Source organism: Phocoena sinus, chromosome 9 (assembly GCF_008692025.1).
Source record: "Phocoena sinus isolate mPhoSin1 chromosome 9, mPhoSin1.pri, whole genome shotgun sequence".
Lineage (NCBI taxonomy): Eukaryota > Metazoa > Chordata > Mammalia > Artiodactyla > Phocoenidae > Phocoena > Phocoena sinus.
The window spans coordinates 38,623,074-38,636,561 of NC_045771.1; the positions used below are offsets into that span (position 1 = coordinate 38,623,074).

At 36.0% G+C, this 13,488-nt stretch overlaps 1 protein-coding gene across 2 annotated transcripts in view; it reads left to right on the forward strand.

The window, feature by feature from the left end:
* Positions 1-13,488, forward strand: part of IMMP2L (inner mitochondrial membrane peptidase subunit 2) — a 922,093-nt gene that overhangs the window by 643,458 nt on the left and 265,147 nt on the right. For both annotated transcript variants that reach the window (XM_032643755.1, XM_032643756.1), the window contains exon 5: positions 3,826-3,891. In XM_032643755.1, the coding sequence (XP_032499646.1) occupies positions 3,826-3,891 (66 nt within the window). The remainder of the gene's footprint in view (positions 1-3,825; positions 3,892-13,488) is intronic.

Genomic DNA, 13,488 nt, shown 5'->3' on the forward strand with positions numbered 1-13,488 from the left:
ATTCTTGTTAGAGATAAGTCTGCCACATCAAACTGATCTACTGAGACCTACGCAGTAGAGAGACGATTCTAGGCATCTTGTCCAAACCTCTGGAGAACCTTGCCTAATTAAATCTTTGGCATAAAACAGAATGCTTAAAATTCAGACTCCAGAAATAAATATTGTAAAACAATGCTTATTATGAAAACACTAAAATTTCAAATTTAAATCCAAATTTTATTGGGCAGCATACATCGTGTCCCTAAAGTAAGGCGTAATCCTTCACTTGTTATTTTTCTTACTTCTAGAAGACAGCCAAGAAAATGTAGACAAAGGGAAGTTCAGTGACTTTCACAGTGTAAATCTGTAATCACTCTTGTACCACTTGTACTTACATCCAAGTAATGCATTCAACAGCCTAATGATTAAAATATAGTTATAGATTTTGAACAGTAATGGGATTAATGTTAGTAATAGCCTTTTTAAAAAATTTTGAACCATGTGATTAGATTCATGAGATTAATATTACATTAAAATTTATAGATACATTTGAAGTAGTAATTCATAAGACTTTAATTGTATAGGTAGCTCACTTTGTATATTCTATTTTGCCTCACGATCTTACTATGTAGGTTATTTTAAAATATAAAATACTTTTCAAGTATATCTCAAAAGCTTAAAGGTTGTGGCATAAATACTATTTTACGCTGATAACGGTTGCATTTCATGTCATTTCATTAATGTTAATAGCGCATCAGTATTAGGTGGGGAGACTTGATAATTAGTTCAGGTCTCACTCCTGTCTTGGAACGTTTCTTCTCAGTTAACATCATGTGACACAAATATTTGTCATCTTCTAATGGACTTCCCAGTAATCTGAACCAAAACTCCAGGCATGTGTTTTATCAAACACAGAACTATGCCCCCCACCTTTTGCTTTATATCCTTCCTAATTTTTCCCAGTACAGTTGCATGCACGTTTTCTCTTTATACTTACTGAAGCAAGGTCATGGTACACATAAATTTTCTAGCTCGCATGTTAAATCTATGTATCCTGTTGACATTTCCACATCATTAAAAATTCTTTTATAGCGTCATTTTTAATGGTTGAAGAATATTTTATAATGTGGATGGACTATAATTTATTTCACCAATCTTTTCTTGTTGATTTTTTCTCTTTTTTAAAATAGACAACATCCATGTAGCTAAAATTTTGTATACATCCACAACCATTTCATAAGGATACGTTCCTAAAAGCATAATTGATATGTTAAAGAGAATATAAAATCTTAACCTATTTACCAAAAGGTATGTTACATGATCCTGTACTTTAGGACATGTACTAAATCCTCAACAACAAACTGTATTAATAGTATTATTACTATTTCTTTGTCAATATAATAGGAAAATGGTGTCCTATTGTTTTAATATACAATTCTTTGGTGATCACTGAGGTTGAATTTTTTTTATACATTTCTGGTTATCTAAACAGAGAGACACGGGGGCAAATTTTTCTAAAGATCTATAAGTAACCCTGCACAGAAGATATGAATTCTGTCATCTTGAATGTGCCCAGATCCCTCACTCTAGCTGTACATAAATGACATTAACTTTATAGAAATATAATGTTTAGTCAATTCAGTGAAGGGGACAGTTCAGTCAAAAACTCTGATCAAATTTCCTTTTAAAATAAAGAATATTAATAGTTAATTTAGTGGAAAGTTATGTCACTAAGTTTCACAAGTAGACTCAAATGGTTTAGATGATTTTGTTTTCTCTGCAAGATATAATGTGAAATATAAATCTTATTGAAACTGCATATTTCCTTTGGCAAAGTATTACATTTTGAATGTATTTAATCTTTTTAGTATTTGTCCATTTACCTTCCTTTTTAAAGGTAATTCAATTCAAAATGTGACTTGAATTGAAAATACTTTTATCTATCTCTGATTTTTAAATACATCTTAAGTGATCATTTATGTGATATGTGAGCTGTTTCTTGAAACACATGTTAAATCAAAAGACTAAAAATGTTATTGGCAGGAAATTGAACATACTAAGATTGAGTTATCCATTGCTGTGTAACCTCTAGCAGCTTAAAACAACAAAGATTATCTCACACATTTTTCTAAGGATCAGGAAACCAGAGCAGCTTCAGTGGGTGGTATGGCTCAGGGTCTCTCATGAGGTTGCCATGAAGCTATTGGCCACAGCTGCACTTCATGAAGACTTGACTGGGACTGAAGGATCTACTGGGTTTTGTTTGTCTGTTTGTTTATTTGTTTGTTTTTAATTGAAATGTAGTTGCTGTACAATATTGTGTTAGTTTCAGGTGTACTACCTAGTGATTCGACATTTACATACATTAGGAAATGATCACCACAATAAGTCTAGTAACCATTTGTACCCATACAAAGGTATGAAAATATTATTGGCCATGTTCCTTTTGCTGTATATTACATCCCAGTGGCTTATTTATCTTATAACTGGAAGTTTGTACCTCTTAATCCCTTTTGCCTATTTCACCCAACCTCCCACTCCCCTCCCTCCTGGCGACCACCCATTTGTTCTCTGTATCTATGAGTGTGTTGAAGGATCTACTTCTAAGTTCATTCACGTGAAGGTTGGCCAACCTTAGTTTCTCACTAAATGAGCTTCTCAGTAGGACTGCTGAGAAACAGACATGGCTTCTCCTAGAGTGAGGAATCCCAGAGATACAGTAAGGGGGGGGAGGAGGGAAGAGAAGGGGAGGGGAGTATTTATTTGAGTAAATAGTATTACCTTAAGTAAACATTTACCATAAGCTACTAATCATAGATTAAAATAAATGATGTCTGCATTAAGTATATCAGAACCTATCAATTTCTTTTAGTCTTGTCTTAGCACTCTGAATTACATAATCTTTAAATGGCTAAACCTAGTTGTGCTTTAAAAGAATTTCCTCCCCTTCTCCCTCCTCATCAAGCTCTACCATACCCTAAAACCCGAACCCCCAGATTCTCCCTGCATCTGCCTCTCTCTCCAGGGCTGTCCAGTATTATGCCCCAAAGAGGGTAGGGTCTTGGAGGAAGGAAAACACAGAGTTTAGGGGGACCTCAAACACTGTGTCCTCTGGGCTTCTGTAGAAAGATGCGAGTAAAAGTGACAAGACTCCAGCAAGGCTGGCCCCTGCCCCTCTCCAACTGATCCTTTGGCACAAGGGTCAGAAGCAGCTTTAAGTAGGAAATGTGGCAAGGGACCAAGGGTTTAAGAACAGCCCCAAAACTTCAAGTCCTTGAGGAAGTGACATCCTCTCCTCTGGTGGGCCTGGTCTAAGTGCTTTGTTAGAAATAAACCAACGTGGAAAAAAAAAAAAAAGAAAAAGGAATTTCCTAATTGTTTTTTTTTTTCAAAAAAATTCCTCTCTTCATTGTTTTCTTTGTTTAAATCAAACTCCTCTGTTTATTTTAAATAAAATGAAGAAACTTAAGTATGTTATCATTTTAAAGAAATGCCTAATTATTTTATGTATGAATCCTCTTTCCTACAGGTACTTAGATTTAATAATGAAAATCTTTATACTTCTGGGTTTTTATTACATTTTTTTTTTTTTTTTTTTTTTTTTTTTTTTTTTTTTTTTTTTAGTTTTTGAAAAGTTTCAGTGTGATCCTTTTCCCTCAGAGGTTTGAAATAAGAATTCTTTCACTCTTAGCTCTATCTCACTTGGGACCTAAGTAGGACTGATGTCATGTCATGATTGCAAAGGATCCTGTAATGACTTTAATATAGCGTATTTTCTTGTAAAATTTCTTCTCATTTTCTTAAAACAACAGACACAACTGATTATGTAACCTTATCTTTTTCTAGGTCTCCTAAAAACCCAGAACAGAAGATCATTAAGAGAGTGATTGCTCTTGAAGGAGATATTGTAAAGTAAGAACTTAAACTGGTTTTTGTTGTTGTTTTTTTTGTTTTTATTGAGTTTAGGTTGTAAATATCTAGATTTTTGTTGAGTTTTAAATCACATCACATGGAAAGTACATTTCAATCCAAAGAGGTGTCTTTGAAGTCTTCAAACCTTTGGAGACTTTCCAAATGAACTGGTACATCTTTAGTGAGTATCATCAACCATTTCAGGATATAACACGTAAATAAACTGACTGATGGTATTGTTATCCTTTACTGGGAAGCACAAGAGAAATAAATATTAATTAAGCTGAAATTAACCACATTTTATAAAAAGACCATTAAATAACTGTTTTTCAGGTATTGAAATTAGTATGATTGTTTTAGGTTATGATGTCAAGGTTCGTTTTAGAAAAAATTCAATAACATTTTGTTATTTTAGAAGCAAACACAGGAACTAAGGGAGAGCTTTTATTATAATAGAGACGGGGGAAGATGGAAAAGAATGTGAAACAGAAGCTTCTGAATCAGTGAAAAAAACAGTAGTTTTAAAAAATAACATTGTAACAATCAGGTGTTTTAACAATGTGTAGTAACATCTTATTTATTCTACTTGCTGATAAGTCTAGAATAATGTTTGAGATTCAACAAGTAAATATTGATGTAGCATGATATGTCTCATATTGATTGCTTACTTTAAGTTACAGCCAAGTCTGTACAATGTGGGATTCAATAAACTTTGAAAACTATATTCAGAAAGTTTTTTGATCCCATTTTCCCAAAAAGCTTGTATTAATGACAGTACAGTTTAAGTAATCTCATTAAAATGAACCTCAATTAAAATGGTCTAGAGCAGAATCTAGACCAACAGTTCTCAAAGGATAGCCCAAAGACCACTAGGAGTTTCCAAGACCCTTTGTGGGGTTCTGTGAGATCAAAACTACTTTCCTAGTAACACTAAGGTGTTATTTGCCTTTTCATTGCCATTTCTCATGAGTGTACAGTGGAGTTTTCCAGAGGCTACATGATGTATGATATTGCAGCAGATTGAAGGCAGGAGCAGATAAGAGAATGTGACTGTCTTCTATTAAGCCAGATACTAAAAAGATTGCCAAACATGTAAAAAAAAAAAAAAAAAGCCACTCTTCTCACTACTTTTTCTCTTGTTTTGGAAAACAGCTATACTTTTCATTAAATATGTTCTCTGTGTTAACATACAAGTTTATTATTGTTATTTTACATTGAATCACTAAAGATTTTTAAAATTCTTTTAATTTCTAATATGATAAATATTGACATCTAATATACACATAAAAGTTCTTTGAGACCTCAGTTATTTTTAAGAGTGTAAGGGTGTCCTCAGACCAAACAGTTTGAGAACTTGCTGATGCAGTAATGAATGGGCAAACATTTTCATGTCCAGATTAAGTAATCATTAATAGCCTGCATGGTATCAGTGGAGCTATCGAGGTATGGTATGTTTAGTTTATAATCCATGAGTATTTGCTTGGTCTTTTTTTCTTCTAAAATCTTTATTCAACTATAAAGCAGAAAACTAACACACATTGTAAAGCAATTATACTCCAATAAAGATGTTAAAAAATCTTATTGAGGTATAATTTATATACATGTATACATATATATAATTCACCCATTTTAAATATACAGTTCAGTGAGCTTTAATATAAATGTATGCAGTTGTGCAACCCTCACTGCAATCTAGTTTTTGAGCCTTCCTATTACCCTCAAACATTCCTCACCCAATTTGCCCTTAACGCTGGTTCCCATCATTCCCCATTGCCAATGCACACAACCATGGACCTGCTTTCTGTCTCTATAGGTCAGCCTTTTCCAGAAATTTTATTTACATGGTATATACAATATGTAGTCCTTTGTACCTGGTTCTTTCACTTAGCATAGTGTTTTTGGTTCCTCCGTGTTGTGCACCTATAGTTTGTTCCTTTATATTATTGATTACATTCCATGATATGGGTGCACGAACTCTTATGAATATATTAGAAACAATGAGCTCTACCTTTTAAATGGGTAAATCATATGTTATATGAGTTACACCTCAGTAAAGCTATTAAAAAAACAAAACGAAAGATCAATAAAGTAGGCAAAAATTTCATCTAAAGTAATCTAACAGGATTAGGAATGCAGGAGATACATTTTATAGTATAATCCAAAGGTAACACAAATTTCATTCAGAATGTATCATTATTGCTCACTAGCTGACTAGTCAACAACGTGAGATTGCAAAGCTTGTTCAGACATAAAAAAAAAAAAAGAAACCTCCGTGCAATCAGAAGTCCTACAACAGACCTCTCGGAAAAAAAGGATGGGTTCTTGCTTTCCTCAGTAAATGTAAATATTAGGTTCACAGAGGAGAAGCTGATCTAGGAAGAGGGCTAATGGTACAGGATTGAAGGGTGAGAAAAGGGGATACGGGAATGTAGTAGGTTTACACCTTTTTTCCCCACTGCTGCATCCCACATGTGCAAAGTCTAGGTTCTTTGTTCCATCCTGCAAACTGACACTTTGGACATACATCCCTTTCTGGCCCCTTCACTATGCCTCTATCATGCAGCAATGAATAATATAAAGAATGGAAGTGGCAAGGCTCAAAACTTTTCTACTGTGTGGCCTCTAAAGACTAGTAAATAATTGATTAGAAGAAAGTTACTTTGTATTTGGTGTTTTGAAAGAAAATTTTAAATTTCATTTCTCTGAAATCTTGGTACCTAAATATCCTAACCTTCCTGGACTTTCAATTAATAATTGAATATATTCCTATAATTTTCTAACAGCATCGAAAAACATTAAGGGACATCTAGGGAATAAAATACTGTTTACTCATGTGCTTACTTCTTTTCTCTGTGACCCATTTTTAAAAATATAAGAACATATTAAAATGTTTTTAATACCATCTGTCTACCACTGGAAGTCATTAGTCGACTGGTGTCCTAACTTGTAGTAGGCAAGGTGCTTTGGTCTGTGATAGGACTTTCCAGTCCCACCTTTGTCTTGGTTAATACTGGTTTACCCAGCAGGCAAGCTAAGCACTAATGTAGGTCTCTAGAAAAAATATTTTTTTGAAAAAAAATTGTTATTTTATTAAATGACCAAAGAAAAACAAATCGGACTTATCAGGACTTGGTTATACTTACTGTGGGTTTTATAGTATTTTTATTTTGAATTACACACAATTAGAGGGCTATAAAGGGAACCAGCATCTTTTCAAGGTTAAGCCTTAAAAGGCTTAATCCACTCCTCAATTTAATGTTCTGTTAGTTAAACTCCTTCGGATTACAATAATAGAGAGTAAGATATAGTTTAAAGAGCACTCATTTTAAAGCTACCTGGGAAGGAAGGGTGATAGAGCCCAGGAGCAGCCTAGCCTCACTAAAGAACAGGAATGGTGGTGCAGCACTTCCGGTTTCTGTACACTTGTGCCCTGTCTGCTGTCACATTGCTTCTGCCTGTCTTGTCTGTGTTTCAGTTGGCTTTTGCCCCATTGTCAACTGCTGACTTCCTTGGGTGTGCCCCATGTTTAAAACTACCTGAGAGAAATCTGAGCGTGCCCCTTTGAGGTATAGATCTAGAATCTGTCCACCTGACAGGTCACTGTCAAACCAATTGATCAGTTGCCTTTGGGATAGGTGGCCCTTCCGCTGGTCCAGTCAGCTGTGTCTAGGCCTGCCATTTACCTGGTACAAACCCTGTAATTATAAGGAACCTCTTGGAAAGGGCTTGTAGGTATGGCAGGTACCCTGAGGCCTCCCAGATTCTGGCAGTGAGATTAGCAGTCCTTTACTCAGCACTGCCCTTCAAAACCTCACTTTCTTTTTGAAAATTTATTTATTTTATATTTTTGGCTGTGTTGGGTTCTTCATTGCTGCTCGCTGGCTTTCTCTAGTTGCGGCGAGCGGGGACTGCTCTTCGTTGCAGTGCGCGGGCTTCTCACTGTGGTGGCTTCTCTCGTTGAGGAGCACGGGCTCTAGGCGTGCGGGCTTTAGTAACTGTGGCACGCGGGCTCAGTAGTTGTGGCTCGTGGGCTCTAGAGCGCAGGCTCAGTTAGTTGTGGCGCACGGGGCTTAGTTGCTCCACGGCACGTTGGATCTTCCCGGACCAGGGATCGAACCCGTGTCCCCTACATTGGCAGGCGGATTCTTAATCACTGCGCCACCAGGGGAGCCCAAAACCTCACTTTCAATTAGACTGTAATCTGCTCTCCTTAGTAGTTGCTTAGACCTTACTCTCTAGGGAAGATATTTGTTTGTTTGAATTGTAGAAGTATACACAAGCTTGAAAAATGCAGAGTGCTTTAATGAACATCCGTGCAGCACATACCTTCATACACTTGTGTGTTTATTCTTACAGAATAGATATCTAGAAGTGGAAATATTCAGTTGACATATGTTTTGGTGTTGTGCTGTTGTTGTTGTTTTTTTAGTTCTAATATATAGTACAGCCAAATTTCCCTCCCAAGAGGTTTGTGTATGTTTATACTCTGAGCAACACGCATGAAATACCCTTTCAGAGGAAATTGATTTAAATATCATGTACAGTGGGAAAGCTGTGGGCTTCAGATTCAGAAAACCAAAACATGGCAACACAAAATTTGGAAATAGTTCTAGATGATCAGGTTATATTTAATGTAATCAGTTCACTGATGGTGTAGGCCTTGGAACTATTCATTTGAACACTAGTCCAGACCGCCAGAGAGATGTAGTTGAACAAAAGAGACAAAAGTCTCTTGCCTTCATGGGAGCTTACATTTTAGTGGTTGGAAGCTAATAATAAAACAGACGAACATGTAACACATAAGGCAATGTCATGAGCTAGAAGTGCTGGTGAAGAAAAATAAAGTAGGGAAAAGGATGTGTAAGGGTGATGGTAGGGTCTGGGATTGCTATTTTAGGTAGGATATTTACTGTAAACCTCTCTAATGAGAAGATATTTGAGCAGACTTCTAAATTAACGGAGGAGGGGGAAAGAGAGCCATACTAGAATCTGGGGAAGGACAGTTCAGCCCAAAGGAATAACAAATGCAATTCTGAGATGGATACACGTTGGTTGGGTGAGTTTAAGGAATTGCAAGACTCCAGCCAGCATGTTGCACCTTTGGGAAGGAAGACAATGGAGGTAGAAGATTAGGTCTGAGAGGTTTGCAGAACCATGTGGGTCAAAGGAAGGATGACAGGTGTTTATTCTAGTGGGATGGCAGGCCAGTGGAGAGTTTTGAGCCATGGAGCAGTATGATCTGATTGGTGTTTTGTTTGTTTGTTTGTTTTTGCTTTACAATGCTGTGTTAATTTCTGCTTTATAAGAAAGTGAATCAGTTATACATATACATATGTCCCCATATCTCTTCCCTCATGCGTCTCCCTCCCTCCCACCCTCCCTATCCCACCCCTCTAGGTGGTCACAAAGCACTGAGCTGATCTCCCTGTGCTATGCGGCTGCTTCCCACTAGCTATCTACTTTACATTTGGTAGTGTATATATGTCCATGCCACTGTCTCACTTTGTCCCAGCTTACCCTTCCCCTCCCCGTGTCCTCAAGTCCATTCTCTAGTAGGTCTGCATTGGTGTTTTTAGAGACTCACTCTGCCTGCTGTGAGAATAGGTTAAAGCGAGGCAATCTGACCCAATTAACTGGTCAAAGTGTTTTTCTCTTGAGAAAAATCACATCTAGCTTCTTCTAACAGTAGTTAAGTGTCCTTGTTTATGACATGAATGATGACTACTTTGCTTTGTTATTTTCGGAGTGACTCATAAAAGTAGTCACATTATTTGTAATCACCGTCATTAGGATTATATTGGCAAGGTGAAAAGTAGAGTTGAAGTATTTGTTCAAAGAATTCAGATGACTGTTTCTAATATAGTAAAAGAGGAGACTTTCCGGGGTCCGAATGTTCTCTCTTGATGTCGACATTGATTAAAATCACAAAGCAATTGCTTGATTCTCTGGATAGCTTAGCTAGGAATGTTAGTTATTGTCATAAAGTTAACCCAAACGGGGATACTTATCTATAACAGGAACAGTCAAAAGCTAATGAAAGTAATATTTAGACCCATTAGTTCCACCAAAATGTTTTTCATAGTTATTTGCTTTTCCTCATTAATTTGTTATGACTCACAGAGAAGCCCTGTTTTAGAAAAGCATAAAATGAATACAAAGCACTAAACTGCAGCAAGTCAGTATGAATGAACCACAGTTGAAATTTCGAAGGCATCAGCATTTTTTATTGGGACACTTGTATTTTTGTTTCACAGATTTTGTCAGCCCAGTCAGAAATGAAATCTAGCATCATTTCTCCTTGTACCTGATGAAATATACTTTACAGACATGTGGAATCTGGGCTTCCATGTAGTTAGCAACCTCAATGAAGTAAACGAATAGTCTTTTTAGTCTCCAGTGAAGAGGGAACCCATATAATTCATCACCTAAGCTAGGAGACTTTCGAGAGTGAAAGGGGATGATATTAATTATTACATTGGAATGATCAGCATAAACTGAACTGCCCAAACTGCGCCAAATGGTCACCCTAGCAGTAAATGTAATCTACTTCCTAATTCACTGCACATAATTTGATTTTGTTTTGTTTGTGGCCATCCTTGTTCGGGAGAATTCCAAGAAGTGTTCATAGAAAGCAATCACTTTGTGGCCTTCGAGAGGAAGTAAGTCTGGTGGGATCAATGGTGTTGTGCTCACAGCGCAGCGATTTTCCTGCTGTGAAGTACAGACTTTCTCTCACGAGTATTGATATTGCAAAGTAGTCTGAGGTAGAGAATCACGAGAATTCTCTCACTGCAAAATATTTAAATAATAATTCCTCTTCAAGTCCAGAGACTATTCTGTGAAATGTCAAAACATCCTGATTTACTAAAAATAACTTTCTGCTATTAGCAAAAAAAAAAAATCCATTGAATCACTAGAAATTAAACATTTTAAAGCTTGTTGATCTTCAATGCGCTATTGAAGGTAGGGAAATCAATATTAACCTACCACAGATGGTTGGAACATATTATGTTCCAGCATATGATGAAGCTTTACAGGAAGAAAAAGAGAACTAAATTGAGTTTTCCCCAGTAAAACTAAATATGATGCCTGTTTAATAACTTCTTTTTAGGGTTGGTGCAGAAGCTCTGAATAATAGAGATCTAATGTATCTGTATGGCTCTCTTTGAAGACCATGCATTGGTTTATGGCATTTTTGGTAGATTAGTAATTAGGAATGTATCTGTCCTAAAAGGAAGGATAGAATGAAAAAGAAACTCGAAAAGAAGCTTGTGTCCAGGACCCTGATAAAGATTGGTGAAGGCAATGTTTTAGAGCATGGAAAATAATGGTTTTATTTTATAATTCTCAGATGGGAGCCAGATAGATGGTTGCTTCTGAGGACGGAAGGATATTTACACACTGGGTCCTAGCTGTTGGTAACTTGAACAGCAAGTTTTCAGAATGCCCTAAGGCCCTTTAGCCTGGTTTAATTTGAACCCTGAATTTTTCCAAATCAAAATAGCATGGCACATCCTTGCTTAGTACTTAGGATCTAACCAATGCTGTTAGTTAATAGGTAAGGGCTTGAATTGTGAAAGTAAGTGTCCCAGAGTCTGTCCAAGGGTTTATTTACCACTAAATAAGAGACATTTGTGAAAAATCATCAGCTTCCCTCTGATGTGAACCTGAAAAATTATTAATATATTCTGGACATTTTTACCTTCTTCTTGCTAAAGAATTTTAATTCTTCTTTAGTCAAGAATTAAGGACTGGTAGGTAACCCATACCTTTTTGGAAATATTTCTTTCTTTTATGTAGTTGTAAATGATTATTTATCACACTACTGCTATATCCATGAATAAAAATGGAATTGCTAATAAAAGCTCTACGCCCTAGCAATAGGTATTTCTTTCTAACTATCAAAGTGATAGTTACCTTAAGTTTACATATAGAAATGTTGATCTTGGTTCTCTAAAGTTGAGACCGTTTCTGTAATCAATTTAGCAATATAGGGAGATTAACATAGTAGGTATACCTCCACCTAGGAGGATGCAGTACTTGCTGGAAGTTACTAGAATATTTAGATTGAATTGCTTTTGCCAATAATGATAACATCTATTATGTGGTATTCCCCCCACCCCCATCGGTGGTTCTCTGGTTTCATTTTCTACCTTAGTCGTCTTGTCTCTTGAAGAGGAGTCTTCTTTAGGTACGAAACTCTTCCACATTTATTCGTTTATGCATAGTCATTCATTTATTCATTCACTATGATGTAGAAGTTGCGAGCACAAACTGAATTCAGACTTCCTTAACGCGTTTCCCAGTTTTGCTTCTTATTGTGTTACTTTGCCAAATTACTTAATTCTCTAAACTTAATTTTTCTCATCTGTCTGTGAAATAGAAATTATAATAGTACATACTCCATAGAGTTTTCTTGAGAATTACATGCAATAGTGAATATAATTTGTTTAGCACAGCGCTTGGCACATAAGTATGTGTTCAGTAAATATTAGATATTATTATTAGTAGGCATTATGATTTAATCATTTATTGAGTGCCTAGAGTATTTACTATATGCTAGACACTGTGCAGAATTCTGAGATTATAAAAAGCCGTAGATAGTCCTTGCCTTCTAAAGCTTACAGTTTGGTATGAAAACAACAAAAATAGCAGAAAACAAACAGACAAACAAAATACAATGTAATGAAAGAACTGCCCCCATGGAGATGTACCAAAGGTCCCTGGAACATTGGAGGAGGAGCATCTGGTCGACCTGAGGAGTTGGGCTGTGTTGGAGACAACTTTCAGGTTGATGTTTGAGATGAAGAGGACATCTCCAGCCTCTTCCTTAATTGTGAAAGTAATACAGGGTTAGTACAGAAAATTCAAACAATACTGGAGCGTATGAAGAACAAAGGAAAGGTCCCTTTTTCTCTTAGCCCTAATTGAATTCCCAGAGGTATATCTGGTGTGTATCCTTCTAATCTGTGTCTCATAGTAGGATATTGAAAGGATTTGTCAAATATTTATCTTTCAGCAGTTTTTTCCTTGAATACTCCATAAAGAAAAATATATACTTGAGATATATCTGTAAGTATTTATGTTTCCCAATGTGTATGTTATGTTATACTAGTATACTCATATGTCTATACTAGGTATTTATTTGTGAACATGACAATTCCAGAATTGCTTATTTAGTAAGTCCTAAATAATAAATAATAGTCCTAGGAGTAACGTACACAAAGCTACCATAGGCGTATTATTGGGTAGCAATGATTTATGATTTAGACAAAACCATTTATAGAAAATTAAAGGGGAGAACATGAAAATAAATATTAACTGATATCCTCATTATTTAATGTTCTTCAACCTAAACTCGCCATATCTAAAAGGAAATATTAGCACTGTCATGGCCTCTCTAGGTAGTTCATGGAGTGAAATAACTGGGGTACTTCAGGTAGGAAACCCATTGGCTTAGCTTAATTAGGGAAAATCTTTGCAACAGAAAGCCTAGCAGGATGCTGTGATCTGGCTCCATCCTCGTCCACATTTCCTTGTTTCTCTTTAAAAGATAGTAGTCAGTTTCTAACTTTTTGCTTTTCAACTAACCTCCTT